Genomic DNA, 22102 nt, shown 5'->3' on the forward strand with positions numbered 1-22102 from the left:
AAATATTAAATATTAATATTTATGGACTCAGACAATGAAAATGGGGTTTCAAAACCATCTTTTCCGATACCATTGAAAATCAGACTGTTATAGTACTGGTCTTTGCAGTTGATATAGATTAAAATTATTACCAATGCGGAAATAAGGACGAAGCCAAAACAAATTTTTGAGGGACCAAAATTAAATTATAAATTTCGATAAGGGTTAAAACACAATTTCATCATTGTATTAGCTAATACCATTATAATTTTTTAAAGAACTAAATTAAAGCCTTATGATTTTTGGGGGCCAAATTACAATCTTACCTTTGAAATTTATAATCTTATACATTTAGGAGGGCCAAGGCCCTGCTTGCCACCTCCCGCCACCGTAGTACAAAAAATAAATTTGATTGTTTCGATTTATTATTGAAACAATGTATACTGGAATCTTCATTAAAAAAAAGTTAAGTTGGAGTGACAAATGGTAAAGTCATGAGATCAAATACCAAACTTAGTAACTTGGCAAAGTAAATAAAAGTCATGAAAGTAAGAACAAATACCAAACTTAGAAACTTGGCAAAGTACAGTTGTCATTTCTATTAATAAATATATGGATCAATTTAGTCTTATACTATTCCTGTTTAACAGAGTGAATATTCAAAAAGTTATTTTGCCACCTTTTTTCCAACATCACTCAATCAGCCAAAACTAGTTTTCAAAATCACCTTGTTAATTACTTCGAGCCGGTCAGCCTGAAAATGTCGTCCACGGAGGAAGGAGGTGGCCCCGTCGGAGCAGTTTCCACTGATCAAACAATCATCGACAACAACACCAACAACGATTACGTGAGAATTGATATGCGGTTCACGGACGTCCCTCTCAGCGATGGCGAAGTAGCGAATCTCCGGTCATTATACGAAGCTTTCTACGCCGGCCAACCCAACTTCACTGCCAAACCATTAATACGAAAAGTCCCATCAGCCCTTCGCCGTAACGAAGATTTCAAGAAGTATTTCATGCCGAAAGTGATCTCAATCGGCCCACTCCACCACGATGATCTCACCCTCATTGAATCCAAGGAGCTCAAGCTCAAATTAGCAGCACATTTCGTAAAAAAAGTTGGCGTCGATGGGGAATCCTTGTACAGCAACATTAAGAAAGAGATGGATGGCTTGAGGAAATGCTATGATCCACAGGAATTAGAGAATTATAGCGAAGATAACAAGGAACTGGCTTGGATGTTCTTCGTTGACGGCTGCGCAATTTTACAAGCAGTTTACATGCGTTACGATGATGATGATGATGGTAAATTGTTTATTAAAAACGATTTGCTGAGATTTGTGTACTCGGATCTGTTCTTGTTGGAAAACCAATTACCTTTTCGTGTTCTTGAATTGCTTACAAGCTCGAGCAAAAATGGCGAAAAGTTCATGGATTCAATCAAAAGGTTCATCGACGACACTGTTATCAACCCAGGCGAGGACAGGTAATTTAGGGAATCAAATAAAGAATCATTTTTGTGGAGTTTATAAATGTTAAAAGGTTTTTATAACTAGATGGGTGATGGAATCTATTAGACTCTCATTTCTGATTATTAATTATATAATTTTTTGAAAATATTAAAAATATAAAATAAAATTGATTCGATTTTTTATTTAATTAGTCTAATTCTAACTTTATTCGATTTTTATCTAACCAATCTAAGCAAGTATAGTCTATCCTTTAATTTTTTCATGTATTAATTTATGATTTTATTTTTTTAAAAATTAAAAATTATTTTTTAATTTGAGGACTTATTATAACTTAATAAATTTTAAAGGGATTAAAATGTAAATTTTCATTTTTGGGAACGACCTCTGCCTGTCGGTTTGCATTTATCTTGTTGAGTGCACAGTTTTTAGAAATGAAAATTATGATTTCAAATCCAACTTTTCAAAATGGAAAAGTTTAATATCTTAAAATGGTAAGATTTTGCATTAATGCAATAATAAAATTGTATTTTAGTTGATATTGGTTGAATTGATTTGGATTAAGAATTAATTGAGACACCAATCCGGAGAAAGTCATTAAATCAGCTAACTTAAAAATTATATGAACAGGGTAAAAGATTTTATTATCAAATTGAAATTTTTAATAATTTATTTAATTAAATCAAATAAATTGAGATTTATAAATCAATAACTTAACCGTTGGATTATCTATTTTGAAAATCTTAATTTTAGCTTCATAAAAATTATCAATTCCAAATCCAACAACAAAAAGAAAAAAACAGAAAAGAGAAATTATAACTTGGCTTCCGACTAACACAGATTTTGGTGTAGTGAATGGTTGTGGGAGCAGCACAAAGAAGGAGAGCGAATTCACTTATTGCATCTACTACGAGTAAGACTCCTTGTCGAAGAAGAAAAACCATGGTGGTGGCGTTTCATTGAACGCAGATTTATCAACGAAGCAACAACAAAACGGTACCATTCACGCACCATTGGTACCGTAAAAGAGCTTAAAAAGGCCGGAATAACGTTAAAAGCAAGCGAAACAAGTTGTTTAACCGACATCAGTTTCAACCATATCTTCTTCTCCGGAAAATTACGGTTACCGCCGATCACGGTTGATGATTCAACCATAAACTTAATAGCTTACGAAATGTGTCCGGATTTCGACAACGATTTCACCGTCACTTCTTATATGTGTTTCCTTGATTTATTGATCGATGAAGCCGAAGATGTTAAAGACCTGAGAGACGCCGGCATACTATACAATAGATTGGGGAGTGATGAAGAGGTGGCTAAGCTTTTCAATAAGATGAACACTGATTTGGTTCCTAGTCCGATGATTTACAGTGGGGTTAAAGAGAAAATACATAATCATTGTAAGAATATGTGGATTAATCATGCAGCTCAAGGTTATCATACTTATTTTAGGAGTCCTTGGACGTTTTTGGCATTTTTGGGTGCCATTGCTGCACTTACTCTTAGTGCTTTGCAGACTTATTATGCCATGCATCAACAAAAGTAAGTGTTCTTTACTATTCTTTTTGTAAACTCTTGTTATTTATGATAATTTTGTAACTCCTGGATTTTCGATTCAATTTATTTAATTTTGGTGTTTTAATGAAATTTTTCTTTTAAAATAAAATTTAAGAGCTTTAATCAAAATTTATGATAAAATTAATGGTTAACTTTTGAAATTTTCAACAAGGCTTAACTAGGATTTTTTAAAATTAAGATTTCTAAGTACAAATGTCAAAATTTTGAAAGATTTATTGATTTCTATTTTATTTTTAAATATTTTCAACTAAATGCATGAATTAAAATTTTAACTAATCAATCTAATTTTACCATAAACAGTTAACAATCTTTTACCTCCAATAATTTTATTTTTAATGATACAATCCAAAAACCAAAACCTTTATAATTTTGAAGTGTTTTGTTGTGTGTATTTGTTTTGAAATGCTTTTCTTTTTTTTTTCTTCAATTTGTGGCAGCCAAGGATCATCCAAACACAAAAATTAAAGGCTGGTTGAAGAGCCCTAAAGGATTCAAGGCATCAAGGCTTTGTATATTATATTTGTGTTTAATTTATTATAAATATTGAAAGTTAATCAATTTTATATACATTTTACTAATGCTTTTTAATTTTTTTATATACAATTTATAGCCTGGGTCCATTTGTTTAACCACGGAGGGTGATTTATCCTAAATACTTACATCATAGGAGTAATATGTGTGCTTAAAATTCATTTAACCATTGTTATACTGAGTTTTAGTAAATTCGAGCTTGTTAAAGTGTCTTTATCCTCTTATTTAATAGTTGGGGATTATAAGTAATTCTAGGCATTTTAACCAAAATCTTATACCGTTATGAAATAATAATTACAATACACAATGTTAGAGCATAGGTAAATGCAATCTGTTAGGTGGTTAAGTTGTTAAACTTTCTGTTAAAAAGTTGTTAGTAGCAGTTCAGTAGTTACCCTCCAAAAGTACATATGCTTACATGGTATCAGTCGCCTACGATCTGGTGACCTGCTTGTGCTGCGCGACTTCATGGCTACGTCAAACGACTCTGTTTCTACGAACACTGGTAATCCGTCCAATTTCCAATCTGCAAATTCTCGTTTAATACAAAGCTTTCTTAGGCATGATACTGTCAAATTAGATGAGTCTAATTAAAACCCCTATTATCGCATTAACTCGATATATGAATTCCCCTATTAGATTTGGCTCTAATCCGGTAGATTTATGTCGTCCTATTTTTAGGATTGCATGCAACTCCACTCAATTAAACTAGGTCTACTCTTAAACAGGAACTTTTCGTCCTCTGATTTAAGCACATTAAACATGAATTAATATTCAAGATATATTAAAATAAGAGATAAGTACACATAATTGAAAACAAGATTCAAGTATTTATTGTGTAAATCATAAATCAAATAATAGAATTCATCATAGGGTTCATCTCCCCTAGGTATCTAGAGAATTAGTTCATAATTGTAGATAAAAATATCTCAAAGACAGTATAACCACAAGAAATAAATAAAAAAACTCATAAAAACTTCAAAGAAATTAAAAGGTCTTCAATCTTGATAGAAATCTGCTCCAAAGTTGGCTTTAATGGTATTCTCCAAGTTGTTTTCTTCAATACTCTTTGATCACCCCCTATTCTCTTCCTCTATTTGGTATTTATAGGGTTTAGAATGCCCAAAAAGCCTAAAAATTGTGTTTTACGTGTGTTTGGGATGTGAATCGTGAAATCAACATGATCTAGCACAAGGCCATATGGCTCCTGAAATTTGCTCTATTTGTTCGATTTTTGCTTGTTTTTCTCTTATTTTTCTCCCGAATGCTCTCCTAAGTATAGAAACATGAATTTAAAGGATTAGGAGCATAAAATTCATGAATTTACATAAATAATCATCCAAAAATGCATTAAGAACTAGATTAAAACATGTTACTTCTATCACTTATCAAATACCCCCACACTTAAGTGTGTGCTTATCCTCAAGAAAAATCATCACATTAAAGTTAACATTTCTCAATTTGTAATTCTCATCAATGCTCCTTCAAAATAATTCGCAAACAATCATGCATTGACAATTCAACTAAAAGGACGCTAAAGATCCAAACAATCCAAGCCGAAATTTTTAAAGTGAGAAAACATAGGTGCCTCCCCTTATTTAAATAATAATCTTTAATTCAAAATCAACAAATATTGACATCCTCACTAAAGATTCACTCAAAGCACTCAAAGTGTTTAAGGTTCAAGAAATTTGCACTCAATCGTCGAACAAGAAATGTCATTACCATAGGCTTGCTTGAAAATCAAATCTCCACCACTATAAAATGATATGAAACACCAATCAAGAGGTCTTTAAGAGGTTGTAATGGTGATTAGGTTAAAGGTGTGAAAAAATGTCAAAAAAGTTTGTTATAATCAAGATCGAGTTGATAAGTACCAAACTAGAAAAACAATCAAATGCTGAATTAAAAGAAAAAACATCAATCAAGAATAATCAAAAACAAAAACGAGCTTTTCAACACTAAATGAAACAAATTATTCTAGCTCAATCACATTATTTATTTATTTTGTCTTTTTTTTTAGAATATGATAAAATTCAGCAATTCAAATAAAGGAATATAGTTAGGTAACTAACCAAATCAAATCTTGACAAAAAAGAAGTCAATAAAACGAGAAAGAGTTACAAAAAAAAAAAATGGGTCACGGGTTAATCAAGAAAAAATGTGTTAGGCTCAACGGGGTTCACTAAGGGTTAATTCAATAGGTAAGCTTTTTATAGGTTAATTGGGTTAAAACCTAAGTGCCTCTATCATCTCAATATATCAAATCAATGGTGTGGTCTCGACATGCATAATCGAAGCAAGTTCTAGAATAACAAATCAAGTTGACGCATTCATAACCAATGATAAAATGAGCATGAAAAATGTATGCTCTATAGGCTCAAACCCTCACAAAAAATCATGATTTTGATGTCAAACTTGCAAATTTAAAACTTCAAGATAATACCTAAATCAAGGAAAACAATCTAAAATATTTATTTCTGAAAAACAACTTATCATGTTTGACTCTCTCATGTCTTAAAGTTTAAATCAACCAATGCACAAATATCTACAAATTAATCCAAAACAACATCAATAAAAATCCCAAATCGAAAACAATTCACTCTAATGGATGAAATCGCAATTATATAAACAACCTCCCCACACTTAAGATGTACATTGTCCTCAATGTACAAAAAGATATAAGTACAGAATAAGCAGAATATCATAAGAGAGGGAGAAAATTGAAACTGCCTTGAATATGGATGAAATTGCCAAAATAATGAATACCAAAATTGTAGGCAAATGTAAATGTAGTGCATGGTTCTGAGCAAACTAATAAGAAAATAACACAAATAAGGAAGAAGATCAAGAGGTTACAAACTCAAATAAAAAACAACCATCAGAATAAAATTATAGTTCAAAAGAAAATAAATTGAAGAAGCCTACAAAATAAAAACAAAACAACTAAAAATAAAAATAAAAATAAAAAAGAAAGCATATAAATCAAAACATATCAACAATAGTCATTGTGAGATGCGTCGGGATCATGAGGCGCAGGTGTAGTAGAAGAAATGTGGAGATGTTGATAGATCTGCTGCAAAGTAGCATCAACACTGTCAAATCGCTCAAAACAATGTTGCTCAAAATGGGTGAACTGTTCGTAGAGGTCCGCTAGTGTAACAACAAGGGTATGAGTAGGGTGACTCGGAGGTGAATGATGAGGTGGATACTCATAGCGGAAAGGGACATCATTATAGAAGTCTTCATGTTCATCCTGAGGGTTAGAATGAGATAGTTGGTATTGATGAGGACCTACTCCATGTTATCGCTCAATCATCCGCATTTGACTATTATAGATAATCCTTCGGAGCCATCTGTCCAACCAATATGAAGGAGAAGAACTGCTCTAGAATGTTGAGGAGGTCGAAATGTCGTGTGAGGCGAGTCACATAAGGGCCTAAGCAATATTTTAAATTTGATTTAATATTTTAAAATTTATAAAGATATAAGCAATTAAAATGGTGAAATTATATTTTTACTATCATAAAAGTATACAATTTAATTTCAACCCGAAAAAATTTCCAACTTCGTCCCTTTATATATATAATATTCAAATGCATACTTTAATAAAGTTGTCAAATATTTGACATACCTTAAAAATAAGTAGAACTTTAGATATATATATATATATATATATATATATATATATATATATACACGTTAAAATTATGCAATACTAACAAAACAAAAACGAGTTTAAAAATAATGATTAAATAAATTGAAATACTTAAAATTGCATTATCTCAAAATATATCAAATTATAATTTAATAATAAAATTAATATTTTAATTCAAATTTCGTTATAAAAATATATGAAATATTTGAAATAAATCATGTAACATAATGATAATTTAAATACTGAGTCAAAATAATATAAATAATAAAATAAAAATCGAATATATTTAAAGAACTATATATTATTAAGCATATGAAATTCATGAAGTGTTGTAGATATAAAATTATCCATAGCGTCTTAGCTTCTTGGTTAAGGGAAGGTTTTAGGTTTTGAGTATTTCTATAATATTATTCTCAATTGTGATGTGTAGATTTCACTCTCGTCACATTTGTATATCACGTGTAGAGTTTGTTTGGTTCTTTGTAGATTAATCCAGACATATATTAATACTTGTATAAATGATAAACTTAACTTTTGACATTTACCTTTTTTATCAAATTGGCCTTTATTTTTTTCATTTGAGCTAAATTTAACCATTAACCTTTCAAAAAAGAGTCAATTTGCTTTTCTTTAACAGATATGCTAACTGAAATATTAATTTTTAACGATATTGGTGTCACTACTAGTGTGACAATCCATGTGTACTTCATGCTAACATAACAATACTTTTATTATATGTCACGTCAATAAATAATTTAAAAATAAGAAATAAATATAAAATATAGATGTGGATTGCCGTTTGAGTTGTCATGTTTAACATTTTAATATTTTAGTCACTATTTTCGTTAAAAAACATAAATTTAAATTGATAGTTAAATTCGACTCTTCCAAAAGATAGAAAATTAAATTGAAAAAATGAAAATTAAATTGACTATAAGGGATAAATTTGAATTACACCAAAAGTATTTTCCATATGTTTATTATGTAGCGGTAGTGAAGCTAGAATAATTTTTTAGGATGGACCGAATGAAATTTTAATTTTTGTAGTCTATATCTTTATAATTTTAAAAGATTAAATTGAATTTTATAATTTTAATTTTACCTTTACTAATTTAAAATTTAAAAAAAAAATTTAAGGTCCTAAATAACAATTTTACATTTCCCTAGATTCGCCTCTGTATGTAAGCTATAGAAACATTTGTCATCATCGTAGCCATGTTGCCACCTTTTTTCCAACATCACTCAACCAGCCAAAACTAGTTTTCAAAATCACCTTGTTAATTACTTCGAGCCGGTCAGCCTGAAAATGTCGTCCACGGAGGAAGGAGGTGGCCCCGTCGGAGCAGTTTCCACTGATCAAACAATCATCAACAACAACACCAACAACGATTACGTGAGAATTGATATGCGGTTCACGGACCCTCTCAGCGATGGCGAAGTAGCGAATCTCCGGTCATTATACGAAGCTTTCTACGCCGGCCATCCCAACTTCACTGCCAAACCATTAATACGAAAAGTCCTATCAGCCCTTCGTCGTAACGAAGATTTCAAGAAGTATTTCATGCCGAAAGTGATCTCAATCGGCCCACTCCACCACGATGATCTCACCCTCATTGAATCCAAGAAGCTCAAGCTCAAATTAGCAGCACATTTCGTCAAAAAAGTTGACGTCGATGGGGAATCCTTGTACAGTAACATTAAGAAAGAGATGGATGGCTTGAGGAAATGCTATGATCCACAGGAATTAGAGAATTATAGCGACGATAACAAGGAACTGGCTTGGATGTTTGACGGCTGCGCAATTTTACAAGCAGTTTACATGCGTTACGATAATGATGATGATGATGGTAAATTGTTTATTAAAAACGATTTGCTGAGATTTGTGTACTCGGATCTGTTCTTGTTGGAAAACCAAATACCTTTTCGTGTTCTTGAAATGCTTACAAGCTCGGGGGATGGCAAAAAGTTCATGGATTCAATCAAAAGGTTCATCGACGACAGTGTTATCAACCCAGGCGAGGACAGGTAATTTAGGGAATTAAATAAAGAATCATTTTTGTGGAGTTTATAAATGTTAAAAGGATTTTATAACTAGATGGGTGATGGAATCTATTAGACTCTCATTTTTTTGTTATTAATTATATAATTTTTTTGAAAATATTAAAATATAAAAGAAATTGATTCGATTCTTTAATTCAATTGGTCTAACTCTAACTTTATTCGATTTTTCATCCAACCAACCTTATTAATATGTATAGTCTGATCATTTAATTTTTTCATGTATTAATTTATGATTTTATTTTCTTTTTTTAAAACAATTAAATAATTATTTTTAATTTAAGGGCTTATTATAATTTAGTAATTTTAAAAGGATTAAAATGTAAATTTTCATTTCTTGGGAACGACCCTGCGTGTCTGTTTGCATTTATCCTGTTGAGTGTACAGTTTTAGAAATGAAAATTATGATTTCAAATCCAACTTTTCAAAATGGAAAAGTTTAATATCTTAAAAATGATAAGATTTTTGCATTAATACAATAATAAAAATTATATTTTACCTGATATTGGTTGAATCGATTTGAATTGAAAATTAATTGAGACATCAATCGGAGAAAGTGATTAGATCAGCCAACTTTATATGAACAGGGTAAAAGATTTTATTATCAAATTAAAATTTTAATAATTTATTTAATTAAATCAAATAAATTGAGATTTATAAATCAATAACTTAAACGTTGGATTATCTATTTTGAAAATCTTAATTTTAGCTTCATAAAAATTAACAATTCCAAATCCAACAACAAAAAGAAAAAAAAAAAGAAAAGAGAAATTATAACTTGGCTTCCGACTAACACAGATTTTGGTGTAGTGAATGGTTGTGGGAGCAGCACAAAGAAGGAGAGCGAATTCACTTATTGCATCTACTACGAGTAAGACTCCTTGTCGAAGAAGAAAAACCATGGTGGTGGCGTTTCATTGAACGCAGATTTATCAACGAAGCAACAACAAAACGGTACCATTCACGCACCATTGGTACCGTAAAAGAGCTTAAAAAGGCCGGGATAACGTTAAAAGCAAGCGAAACAAGTTGTTTAACCGACATCAGTTTCAACCATATCTTCTTCTCCGGAAAATTACGGTTACCGCCGATCACGGTTGATGATTCAACCATAAACTTAATAGCTTACGAAATGTGTCCGGATTTCGACAACGATTTCACCGTCACTTCTTATATGTGTTTCCTTGATTTATTGATCGATGAAGCCGAAGATGTTAAAGACCAGAGAGACGCCGGCATACTATACAATAGATTGGGGAGTGATGAAGAAGTGGCTAAGCTTTTCAATAAGATGAACACTGATTTGGTTCCTAGTCCGATGATTTACAGTGGGGTTAAAGAGAAAATACATAATCATTGTAAGAATATGTGGATTAATCATGCAGCTCAAGGTTATCATACTTATTTTAGGAGTCCTTGGACGTTTTTGGCATTTTTGGGTGCCATTGCTGCACTTACACTTAGTGCTTTGCAGACTTATTATGCCATGCATCAACAAAAGTAAGTATTCTTTACTAGTCTTTCTGTAAACTCTTGTTATTTATGATAATTTTGTAACTCTTGGATTTTCGATTCAATCTATTTAATTTTTGGTGTTTTAATGGAAATTTTCTATTAAAAATAAAATTTATGAGCTTTAATGAAAATTTTTGATAAAATTAATGGTTAACTTTTGAAATTTTCACCGAGGCTTAATTAGGATTTTTAAAAATTAAAATTAGGATTTAATGATAATTTTCTAAAATTTTGAAGGGTCTCCTTTACATTCTGTCCTTATGTTGAACCGGTGGATTTATTGATTTCTTTTTATTATTGAAATATTTTCAACTAAAAATTTTAACTAATCAATTCAATTTAACCATAAAAGTTAACAATTAACCTGAAACAGTCTTTTACCTCCAATAATTTTATTCTTAATGATAACAATCCAAAAACCAAAACCTTTATAATATAAATTTCTTACATGCTGAAGTGTTTTGTTGTGTGTATTTGTTTTGAAATGCTTTTCTATATATTTTTTCCTTCAATTTGTGGCAGCCAAGGATCATCCAACCACAAAAATCAAAGGCTGGTTGAAGAACCCTAAAGGATTCAAGGCATCAAGGCTTTGTATATTATATTTGTGTTTAATTTATTATAAGTATTGAAAGTTAATAAATTTTATATACATTTTACTAATGCTTTTTTTTTTGTATACAATTTATGACATTGCCTTATTTCGAGATTTTTTCCCCTTTTTTTTTTAATAATGGCGAGTGTAATATTTGAACAAAGTGCATTTGTATTTTATTCTATGATATTTAAAAAAATAGAAATGAAAATAAAATAAAACAACAGAGAAGAAAAATAATAATAATCACCTTTCAAACTTTGCTCTTTTTTTTTTGTATTTTATTTCTATTTCTTATGTGTCCAAAAAAATATAAGCATTAAATTTAGGCTTTTATAGCCGATTTGAACAACTCTTAGTTTCTACTCTTTGTCGTTTTGCTATTTGTCTTTTTTCTTTCTGTTGCGTGTTGCTCATTTTACAGGTGTCAGAGATGTCAGAGCATGCAGAAGAAGTGGCGTGCGGCGGCAGCAAGGCTTAGGGTGACTAGGGTTTCTGAAAATGTTGTTTGTAACATTTTTCTTTTTGGGCTAGGGTTTATTTTTTTTGTTTTGGGCTTGTTACGTTAAGGTTAGTTTTTGGGCTATTTTGATTTGTAGATTAGACTGTTAATTTTGGACTCTTCTTATTTATTTTTTGGTTTGGTTCTCTAGCGGGCCGGGTAAAAATAGATCATTACAATGTCAACACCTAATTTTTATTAAAAATATAATTTATTCAAGGTAGTTAGTACTACACTAATAGATGCACCATTTTACTACAAAAATTTATACATATTAGTACCAGCTTGGTTTTGTTTATCTTTTCAAAATTACCGATAGATTTTTAAAATATTTAATATTAAAAAATATTAAAAAAACGTTAACTAAAATTTATTATTCAACAAATTAAAAAATATTCATAACATTATTTTTAAAAAATTAGAATAAAATTTAAATTTTAATAAAAGCCTACACCCATTAAGCTTTTAGAGATTTTATATTTCCACTTTTTCTTTTTATTGGCTTATTTATTAAATAATTTTGTTTTCTACTTAAAATATTAAAGTTTGTACTTTAATTTTCTTAAAAGTTTAAAGTTGGTAAAAGAAATAGTATTTTTATATCAAATCTCTCTCATTAAAAACAATTTAGTGTGTTAAAAAGAGCAGCCAATGGAACTAAATCCTTTGGTAAAGTCGTGAGAGTGGCTCCTACTATACAAAAAGTAAAGTAGGATCAAATTCCAAACTTAATGCCTTGGCAAAGTTCAATTCTCATTAGTATTATAAAATATTATATATAAATATATATAACTATAAGTCTAGTTTATTCCGTCTTTATTTCAAAAAAAAGTAATTTTATGGGAAATATATTTGAGAGGTCCTTATATTATAGGGATCTAATCAAATTAGTCCATTTACCATTAAATGGATCAATTTAGTAAAATACTTTTTGTATTTAGAAAAAAGATTAAATTAAAAAAAAGAACAAATGTGTTACACATCTTAAATGCGTTGCCTAATTAACATTTTAAGCTAACATTTTAAATGTATGGCAATCCATGTGCACTTGATGCTAACATAACACTACTTTTCTTATATGTTACGTTAATAAAAATATAAAAATATGTACATGTGGATTGTCGTTTTAGAAATTTAAAATTTTGGTCACTATTTTTGTTAAAAATATTAATTTGACTCTTTTCTAAAAGATTGTCAATTAAATTTGACTCGTATAATAAGAATCAAATTGAAAAAAATATAAATATTAAAGGATAAATTTGATATTACACCAATAGTATTTTCCATAATATAAGGTATAGAAACATTCATCGTCATCGTAGCCATTTTGCACCTTTTTTCCAGCATCACTCACTCAGCCAAAAACAGTTTACAAAATCACCTTGTTAATTACTTCGAACCGCTCAGCCTGAAAATGTCGTCCACGGAGAAAGGAGGCCTCGCCGTCGGAGCAGTTGCCACTGATCAAGCAATCACCACCAACACCAATCCCCTAGACACGATCATTCCATTGCCGGGTACGGACCTCACTCTCAGCAGTGGCGAATTAAAGAATCTCCGGTCATTAGACAAAGCTTTCGACGGCAACCAACTCGACCCCAAAGCCAAACCATTGATTCAAAGAGTCCCACCAATCCTTGGCCGTCACGAAGATTTCAGGAAGTATTTCAAGCCGAGAGTGGTCTCAATCGGCCCACTCCACCACGATGATCCCACCCTCCATGGATCCGAGAAGCTCAAGCTCAAATTAGCAGCACATTTCGTCAAAAACATTGGCTTCAATAAGGAAACCTTGTACAACAACATGAAGACAGAGATCGGTGGATTGAAGAAATGCTATGATCCAAAGGAATTAGAAAAGTATAGCAACGATGACCAGAAACTGGCTTGGATGTTCTTCGTTGACGGCTGCGCAATTTTACAAGCAGTTTATATGCGTTACGGCCAAGATTATAATCCTACGCGGAACGAATTGTTTATTAAAAACCAATTGCTGACATTTGTGTACTCGGATCTGTTCTTGTTGGAGAACCAATTACCTTTTCGTGTTCTTGAATTGCTTACAAGCTCGAGCAAAAATGGCGAAAAGTTCATGAAGGCGATCAAAAGGTTCATCGACGACACTGTTATCACCCCAGCCGACATGAAAGAGCCACAATCACACCAGCAGGACAGGTAATTTAAGGAATTTAAAACAGAATCATTATGTGGAGTTTATAAATGTTATTAGATGGGTCATTGAATCGATTACACTCTCATTTCTGGTTTATTAGTTTATTTCGGTTGAATTATATAAAATTTTTGAAAATATTAAAAACATAGAAAATTTCGATTCATCACTCTATTCAATTCAATTGATCTAATCTCTTATTTTAGTTCGATTTTCTGTTCAACCAACTCGACCGATAAGTATAGTTTGATTATTAAATTTTTTCATGTGTGATTTCTTCATTTTTGAAAATGTTTGAACAATTTTCTTTTTCCATTTTAAAAGGTTAAAATGTAATTTTACTATATAAAATTATAATTTTATAACTTTTAAGAGTTTAAAATGTATTTTTCCATTTTTCAAAACGACCCCCGCCTGTCTTGTTCCTGTTGAGTGTACACTTTTTCAGGAAACAATTATGATTTAGCATCCAACTTTTTAAAATGGAAAATTGATAGTCTAACATCTTTAAAAGTGGTAAAATTTTTGCATTAATACATTAATAAAATTGTATTTTAGTCAATGTTGTTTCAATCGAATTGGACTAAAAATTAATTGAGGTATCAGTCTAAATAAAATCATTAGACCAGTTAATTTGAAAACCTATACAAACAAGTTGAACTGGGAAAAAAATATAATTGAATCAGATAATCGAATCAAAATTTTAAATGATTTATTTAATCAAACTAGATGAATTGATCGGATCAATTAAACTTATAAATCGATGACTTGAATGGTTCGACTATCGATTTTGAATACTTTTAACTTAAACTTTAGTTATGATAAAAATTTACAATTCCAAATTCAAAAAAAAAAAAGTTATAGCTTCACTCGCGACTAACACAGATTTTGCTCTAGTGAATGGTGGGAGCAGCAAGAAGAAGAGCGAATTCACTTATTGCATCTACTACGAGCAAGACTCCTTTTCAATGGAGAAAAAAAAGAAAATCTGTGGCAGCATTCTAGGTTTTGCACTCGATTTTTCAGGTACTTGATAAATCGCAGCAACCAAACAGGAACAAAATGGCACCATTCACACACCATTTGTAACATAAAAGAGCTTAAAAACGCCGGGATAAGGTTAAAAGCAAGCAAAACAAGTTGTTTGACCGACATCAGTTTCAACAGTATGTTCTTCGTCGGAAATTTATGGTTGCCGCCAGTCATCGTCGATGATTCAACCGGTCCTAAATTCATGAACTTAATAGCTTACGAAATGTGTCCGGATTTCAACAACGATTTCACGGTCACTTCATATATGTGTTTCCTTGATTCATTGATCGATGAAGCCGAAGATGTTAAAGCCCTGAGACACGCCAGCATACTATACAACGAACTGGGGAGTGATGAAGAAGTGGCTAAGCTTTTCAATAAGATGAACACTGATTTGGTTCCTAGTCCGATGATTTACAGTTATGTTGAACAGCAAATACATAATCATTGTAAGAAAATGTGGATTAATTATGCAGCTCAAGCTTATAATACTCTTTTTGGGAGTCCTTCGACGTGTTTGGCATTTGTGGCTGCCATTGCTGCACTTTATCTTTGTGCTTTGCAGACTTATTATACCATACATCAATCAAAGTAAGGGTAAGTTTGAATAGGCGGTGTGTTTACCTGCAGTTAGTGTAAAAACAGCGGTGGCGGTAAAATTAGATACTATAGCAATACTGTAGCGTGAGACAAAAAGTAAGCTAAACGCACCGTACCGCACCCAACCGCCCATCCAAACCCACCCTAAGTGTTGTTTACTTGTCTTTTTGTAAACTCTTGTGATTTATGAGATTTTTCGAGTTTCATTTTAATCTATTTAATTTTTGATAGTTAATGAGAATTTCTTTTTGAAAATAAAATTTAAGAGACTTAATCAAAACTTTTGAGAAAATTAAAGACAAATTTTGAAATTTTCTGAAAGACTTAATTAGGATTTTGCAGAATCTCTCCCGCTCCTCATTTACTTTTCAAAAAGAAAAGAGAGCAAAGCAGAGCAACCCCATTTCTCTTTAACCCACCGAAAACAGAAATTTGATAACTTTTTACGATCCACATTATTCCATCTATGAAAAATAGAATCAAAATTATTTTACCTTAGTTACACCAAAACAAACATCTTAAATGCATTGCGTAATTGACACTCAAAGTTAAACCGAATAATAGACGGAATAATCATTTCCATTTCACTTTTTTGGGTCAAAATAGCTTTATTTTTATATATAATAGCTTTATTTTTTAGTAGTTAAATTTTGTTGTAAAATTTTTAGTATTTCATAAGGTTTAAATTCAATATTTACTTAAAAACATCACATTTTATTATTCAATTACTAGACTTTTTGATGTATACGGTACATTTTATTTAAATAAAATAATAAGATAATATTTAATCCACAATTTTTCATTTCGATCTCTAGACTCTTTTTTATTTTTATCCACGTTCAGGGAGAAGTCAAAATTGTTTTTGGGAGAGGCGAAATTAAGTTGTGTATTATTTTTATAACAATAAAAATATAATTTCATCATTTTAATAGTCTAAATCTTTATCATTTTTAAATGATTAAATCAATTTTTATCATTTTGGGGTAAAGTACAATATTACCATTATTAATTTAAATTTTTATAAATTATAAATAGGCCTAAATAAAAATAAAATTCATTTTAGGAGGCTGGCTTCACCACAATCCACATCAATCATGAATTTTGGCAACTTTTCTCATTTTTTGTCATTATTGTGATATTTCTGTCATGTCAACACCTATTTTTTTTATTAAGAATATAATTTTTAAATGATGTCATGACACGATATCAGAGTGTTGTCTCATCACATGCATCAAAATAGAGAAAACCTGTCAAGTTGAAAGACTAATGTAGATAAAATAAAAGTTTAAGGACTAAGTTAAGGAAAGTTGCTAAATTCAAGGATTAAATGTCTTTTTCTAACCAATGTAGTTAGTATTGCATTGATGGGCATCGTTTTTCTACAAAAACTACTGATACATATCACTACTGACTTGTTTTTGTATATCCTTTCAAAATTATCGATAAAATGTTATAATATTTAAAAACTTGAATGAGATTAAATAAGTTTCAAATATAAAAGTATTAATCAATTATATAAATATTCATCAATAAACTTCACAAACAAAATTCATCCTCCAACAAATTCCAAAAGAAACCAACCAATAAATTAAACAAAAAAATCCACAAATAAAAGATTAAAGTTTAATAAAAGCTGACACCTAAATGTCTTTGATTAAGATTTTAGAGATTTTATATTTCCACTTTTTCTTTTCATTGGCTTATATGTTGAATTTTTTCCCTACTTGAAATATTAAAGTTTCTACTTTAAAGTTGGTCAAAGAAATAGTATATATATATATATATATATATATATATATATATATATATATATATATATATATATTAATATCATTCATATACCAATCAATGCACAATATTTTTATCAGTGCAATTAATATAGATTAAAATTTTTACTAGTGCGAAAATAAGGTCGAAGTTAGAATTTATTTTGAGGGATTGAAATTAAGTTATAAGTTTTGATAAGAGTTAAGATCAAATTTCATCATTGTATTAGCTAATATCATTATAAGTTTTTAAAAGACTAAATTAAAATCTTGTGATTTACGAGGGGTTAAAGTATAATTTTACGACTATAATTTAAAGTTTTGTGAAAAAAAACAATTTTCCGATCCCTGCCTGCCCCATTTCCCGTTGCTCTTGTGCTGAAAATAAAATTGATCGTTTCGATTTCTTATTGAAATAATATATGACGACTGATATGATTGAAATCGATACAAAATCAACTACATTAAGAAAATAGTATGTTGGAGCATCAAATGGAACTAAATCCTTTGATAAAGTCAAGAGTGTGGCTTCTACCTAGACCTGTCCATGGGCCGGGCCGGGCCCGAAAAAAAATTCGGCCCGCCTCCTAGGCCCGGGCCCGGCCCGAAATATGGGCCTGAAATTTTTCCCAAGCCCGGCCCGGAAAAAATATCATAAGCCCGAGCCCAGCCCGGCCTGGCCCATTTTTTAATAAACATTAAAAAATTGTTTTAAAAATAAAAAATAAAAAATATTTTAAAAGTATTTTAAAAATAAAAAAATATATTTATTATATTCGGGCCGGCCTGGGCCTGGGCCAAAAAAGTGGTGCTCGAGGACCGTCGTTTTTTTGCCCAAGCCCATATTTCGGGCCTTTATTTTTACCCGAATCCTCCCATATTTCGGACGGGCCGTCGGACCGGGCCGCCCAGCCCATGGACAGGTCTACTTCTACCAGAGAAAAAAGAAAAGTAAGATCAAATACCATACTTAGTGACTTGGGAAAGTAAAATTATCATTAGTATTATAAAAATATATATTATACTTAAAGACATGTTACAAGGTTGAATTAGATGAACCATCCCACAAGTCTAGTTTATTCTGTCTGTATTTCCAAAAAAAAAGTAATTTTAAGGGAATATGTTTGAGAGGTCCTTATATTATAGAGATATAATCAAATTAGTTCATTTACTATTAAATATATCAATTTAGTCCCTATACTATTAAAAAAACAAATAAGACCAATTTGAAATAAATATACATTTATTGTTTAATAAAGTTAATATTTTTCAAGTTTTTATGATTTTGTAAATGAAACTATTTGTTTGGAATTAAAATGCAATTGCAAAAAAAAAAATCAAGACATTTTTATACTATAAATATTAACTCTTTTGCACTTTAGATTTATTTGATTCTTTTAAAGAGTATAAGGACTAAATTGATCTATTTAATAATAGAGGATTAATTTGATCAAATCCTCATAATACAAGGACTTTCCAAGTACCTTAACCTAATTTTAAATTAGGTTTAATTTAGTTAGTTTAATAACTTATTAAGAGAAGGTTAAGGCGAAGAAAGTTTTAAGCCTTTGAGTATTTAGGTTTTATAATATTATTCTCAATCGTGATGTGTGGTTCTCACTCTCAACAGATACTTATATCATACGTGAATTTTGTTTAATTCTTTCTAAATTAATCCATACATATATTTGTATACTTGAATCTATATTATATTTATATAAGTGCAACTTAAAAAAAGATATAATATTAAATTTAGTTATCGACATTTACATTTTTCTGTCAAATTGGTATTCATTATTAATATTAGAGTTAAATTTAGTCATTAACTTTTTAAGAAAGAGTCAAATTGCTTTTCTTTAACAAAAATGTTAACTAAAATATTAAAATTTTAATGGTGCTGGTGTTACAACTCGTGCAGCAAACCACGTGCACTTCATGCTAATATAATACTACTTTTTTATATATCATGTTAACAAATAATTAAAAATTAAAAATAAAAAAAACATATATATATATATATGGATTGTCATGTGAGTTTTCATTTTTACAAATTTAATATTTTAGTCACTATTTTTGTTAAAAAATATTAATTCGACTTTTTTCTAAAAGATTATTAATCAAATTTAACTCGCAGATATAAGGTATAGAAACATTGTCGTCATCGTAGCCATTTGCCGCCTTTTTCCAAAACATCACTCACTCAGCCAAAAACAGTTTACAAAATCACCTTGTTTATTACTTCGAACTGATCAACCAGAAAATGTCGTCCACAGAGGAAGGAGGCGGAGCCGTCGGAGTTCCTGGCGGAGCAGTTTCCACTGATCAAACAATCGCCACCAACACCAATCCCCTAGACACGATCATTCCAATACCGGGTACGGACTTCACTCTCAGCAATGGCGAATTAGAGAATCTCCGGTCATTGGACGAAGCTTTCAACGGCAACCAACTCGATCCCAATGCCAAACCGTTGATACGAAGAGCCCCAGCAACCCTTGGCCGTGACGAAGATTTCAGGAAGTATTTCATGCCGAAAGTGTTCCCAATCGGCCCACTCCACGACGATGATCCCACCCTCCATGGATCCGAGAAGCTCAAGCTCAGATTAGTAGCACATTTCGTTGAAAACATTGGCGTCAATAACGAAATCTTGTACAACAACATAAAGACAGAGATTGATGGCTTGAAGAAATGCTATGATCCAAAGGAATTGGAGAAGTATAGCAACGATGACAAGGACCTGGCTTGGATGTTCTTCGTTGACGGCTGCGCAATTTTACAAGCAGTTTATATGCGTTATGGCCAAGATTATAATTCTACGCTGAAAAAACGGATTACTAATAACGAAATGCTGACATTTGAGTACTCGGATCTGTTCTTGTTGGAAAACCAATTACCTTTTCGTGTTCTTGAATTGCTTACAAGCTCGAGCGAAAATGGCGAAAAGTTCATGAATGCGATCAAAAGGTTCATCGACGACACTGTTATCACCCCAGCCGACATGAAAGAGTCACAATCACATCAGCAGGACAGGTAATTTAAGGAATTTAAAACAGAATCATCGGTTGAATTATATAAAATTTTAAAAATATTAAAAATATATAAAAAAATCGATTTATCACTCTATTGGTCTAATCTCTTATTCTAATCCAATAACTTACTTGATTCTCTGTTCAACCAACTCCACCAATAACTATAATTTGAATCTTAAATCTTTTTCATATGTGATTTCATAAAGGGTTGAACAATTTTTTTTCATTCTAAAGTTATAATTTTACTATATATAAAATATAATTTTTAATTTTTAAGATATTAAAATGTAATTTTCCAATTTTCAAAACCACCCCTGCCTGCCTTGTTACTGTTGAGTGTACCTTTTTTAAGGAAAAATTATGATTTAGAATCCAACTTTTATAATGGAAAATTGATAGTTTAACATATTTAAAAATGGTGAAATTTTTGTATTAATACAATAATATAAATTATATTTTAGTTAATGTTGTTTGAATAAGATGGAATTGAAAATTAGCTGAGGTATAAGTCCGAATAAAATTATTATTGAGAACCTATACAAATAGGTTGAACTGAAAAAAAAACTAATTGAATCGGGTAATTGAACCAAAATTTTTAATAATTTATTTAATCAAATTAGATGATTTGATCGGATCAATAAAATTTATAAACCGATAACTTGAACTATTCTACCATCGACTAACACAGATTTTGCTGTAGTGAATGGTGGCCGCAGCAAGGAGAGCGAATTCATTTATTGCATCTACTTCGAGTAAGACTCCTTTTCAAAAAAGAAAATCCATGGCGGTATTCTAGGCTTTGGACTCCAATTTTCATGTTGATAAATCGCAGCAACCAAACAAGAACAAAACGGCACCATTCACGCACCTTTCCTAACGTAATAGAGCTTAAAAAAGCCGGGATAAGGTTAAAAGCAAGCAAAACAAGTTGTTTAACCGACATCAGTTTCAACAGTATATTCTTCTTCGGAAAATTATGGTTACCGCCGATCACCATCGATGGTTCAACCATGAACTTAATAGTTTACGAATTCAGTCCGGATTTCTACAACAATTTCACCGTCACTTCATATATGGGTTTCCTTGTTTCATTGATCGGTGAAGCCGAAAATGTTAAGGAACTGAGAGACGCCGGTATACTATACAATAGATTGAGTGATGAAGAAGTGGTTAAGCTTTACAATAAGATGAACACTGATTTGGCTCCTAGTCCGATGATTTACAGTTATGTTGAACAGCAAATACATAATCATCGTGAGAATATGTGGACTAAATATCCAGCTAAAGTTTATCATAATTGTTTTAGGACACGTTGGACGTTTTTCGCATTTGTGGGTGCCATTGCTGCACTTCTTCTTTCTTCTTTGCAGACTGATTATACCATACGTCAACCAAAGTAAGTGTTGTTTACTATTCTTTTTGTAAACTCTATGAGAATTTTGTAATTCCTGGATTTTCTATTCATCTATTTAATTTAATTTTTAGTGTTTAATGATAATTTTAAAAAAGAATAAGTAATGGTCGAGAGTTATAAGTAGATCTAGATATTATAACGAAAATCTTGTACTGTTTTCAAGTAATAATTACAATTATTGAAGTATGATTTCCAATGACA

At 30.7% G+C, this 22102-nt stretch overlaps 3 protein-coding genes across 5 annotated transcripts; all 3 read left to right on the forward strand.

Moving 5' to 3' along the window:
* The first annotated feature begins 526 nt into the window (after window positions 1-526).
* Window positions 527-11999, forward strand: LOC105761590 (UPF0481 protein At3g47200). 3 transcript variants are annotated; one of them, XM_052623818.1, is made up of 3 exons: window positions 527-1467; window positions 10086-10775; window positions 11313-11531. In XM_052623818.1, the coding sequence occupies exons 1-3, from the start codon at window positions 740-742 to the stop codon at window positions 11359-11361; spliced, it is 1467 nt and encodes a 488-aa protein (XP_052479778.1). In that variant the 5' UTR covers window positions 527-739; the 3' UTR covers window positions 11362-11531. The 3 variants fall into 3 exon arrangements, with proteins under 3 accessions (XP_052479778.1, XP_052479779.1, XP_012434900.2); XM_052623819.1 differs by lacking the exons at window positions 10086-10775; window positions 11313-11531 and adding exons at window positions 2303-2992; window positions 3466-3657 and having other exon boundaries at window positions 533-1467; XM_012579446.2 differs by lacking the exon at window positions 527-1467 and adding an exon at window positions 8473-9242 and having other exon boundaries at window positions 11313-11999.
* Window positions 12000-13218: 1219 nt separating this feature from the next.
* On the forward strand, window positions 13219-15924 carry LOC128034859 (UPF0481 protein At3g47200-like). Its single transcript, XM_052623816.1, has 2 exons — window positions 13219-14062; window positions 14955-15924. The coding sequence occupies exons 1-2, from the start codon at window positions 13302-13304 to the stop codon at window positions 15682-15684; spliced, it is 1491 nt and encodes a 496-aa protein (XP_052479776.1). The 5' UTR covers window positions 13219-13301; the 3' UTR covers window positions 15685-15924.
* Window positions 15925-19469: 3545 nt separating this feature from the next.
* Window positions 19470-21923, forward strand: LOC128034860 (UPF0481 protein At3g47200-like). Its single transcript, XM_052623817.1, has 2 exons — window positions 19470-20488; window positions 21188-21923. The coding sequence occupies exons 1-2, from the start codon at window positions 19716-19718 to the stop codon at window positions 21885-21887; spliced, it is 1473 nt and encodes a 490-aa protein (XP_052479777.1). The 5' UTR covers window positions 19470-19715; the 3' UTR covers window positions 21888-21923.
* Window positions 21924-22102: the final 179 nt, after the last annotated feature.

The sequence above is a fragment of the Gossypium raimondii genome, chromosome 11 (genome assembly GCF_025698545.1).
Source record: "Gossypium raimondii isolate GPD5lz chromosome 11, ASM2569854v1, whole genome shotgun sequence".
Lineage (NCBI taxonomy): Eukaryota > Viridiplantae > Streptophyta > Magnoliopsida > Malvales > Malvaceae > Gossypium > Gossypium raimondii.

Coding starts and splice junctions, on each gene's coding strand:
- LOC105761590 (XM_052623818.1), top strand. CDS start 740: ATGTCGTCCACGGAGGAAGGAGGTGGCCCCGTCGGAGCAGTTTCCACT. Junction 1,468..10,085: donor ATCAACCCAGGCGAGGACAG/GTAATTTAGGGA, acceptor ATTTTGGTGTAG/TGAATGGTTGTGGGAGCAGC. Junction 10,776..11,312: donor TATGCCATGCATCAACAAAA/GTAAGTATTCTT, acceptor AATTTGTGGCAG/CCAAGGATCATCCAACCACA.
- LOC128034859 (XM_052623816.1), top strand. CDS start 13,302: ATGTCGTCCACGGAGAAAGGAGGCCTCGCCGTCGGAGCAGTTGCCACT. Junction 14,063..14,954: donor CAATCACACCAGCAGGACAG/GTAATTTAAGGA, acceptor ATTTTGCTCTAG/TGAATGGTGGGAGCAGCAAG.
- LOC128034860 (XM_052623817.1), top strand. CDS start 19,716: ATGTCGTCCACAGAGGAAGGAGGCGGAGCCGTCGGAGTTCCTGGCGGA. Junction 20,489..21,187: donor CAATCACATCAGCAGGACAG/GTAATTTAAGGA, acceptor ATTTTGCTGTAG/TGAATGGTGGCCGCAGCAAG.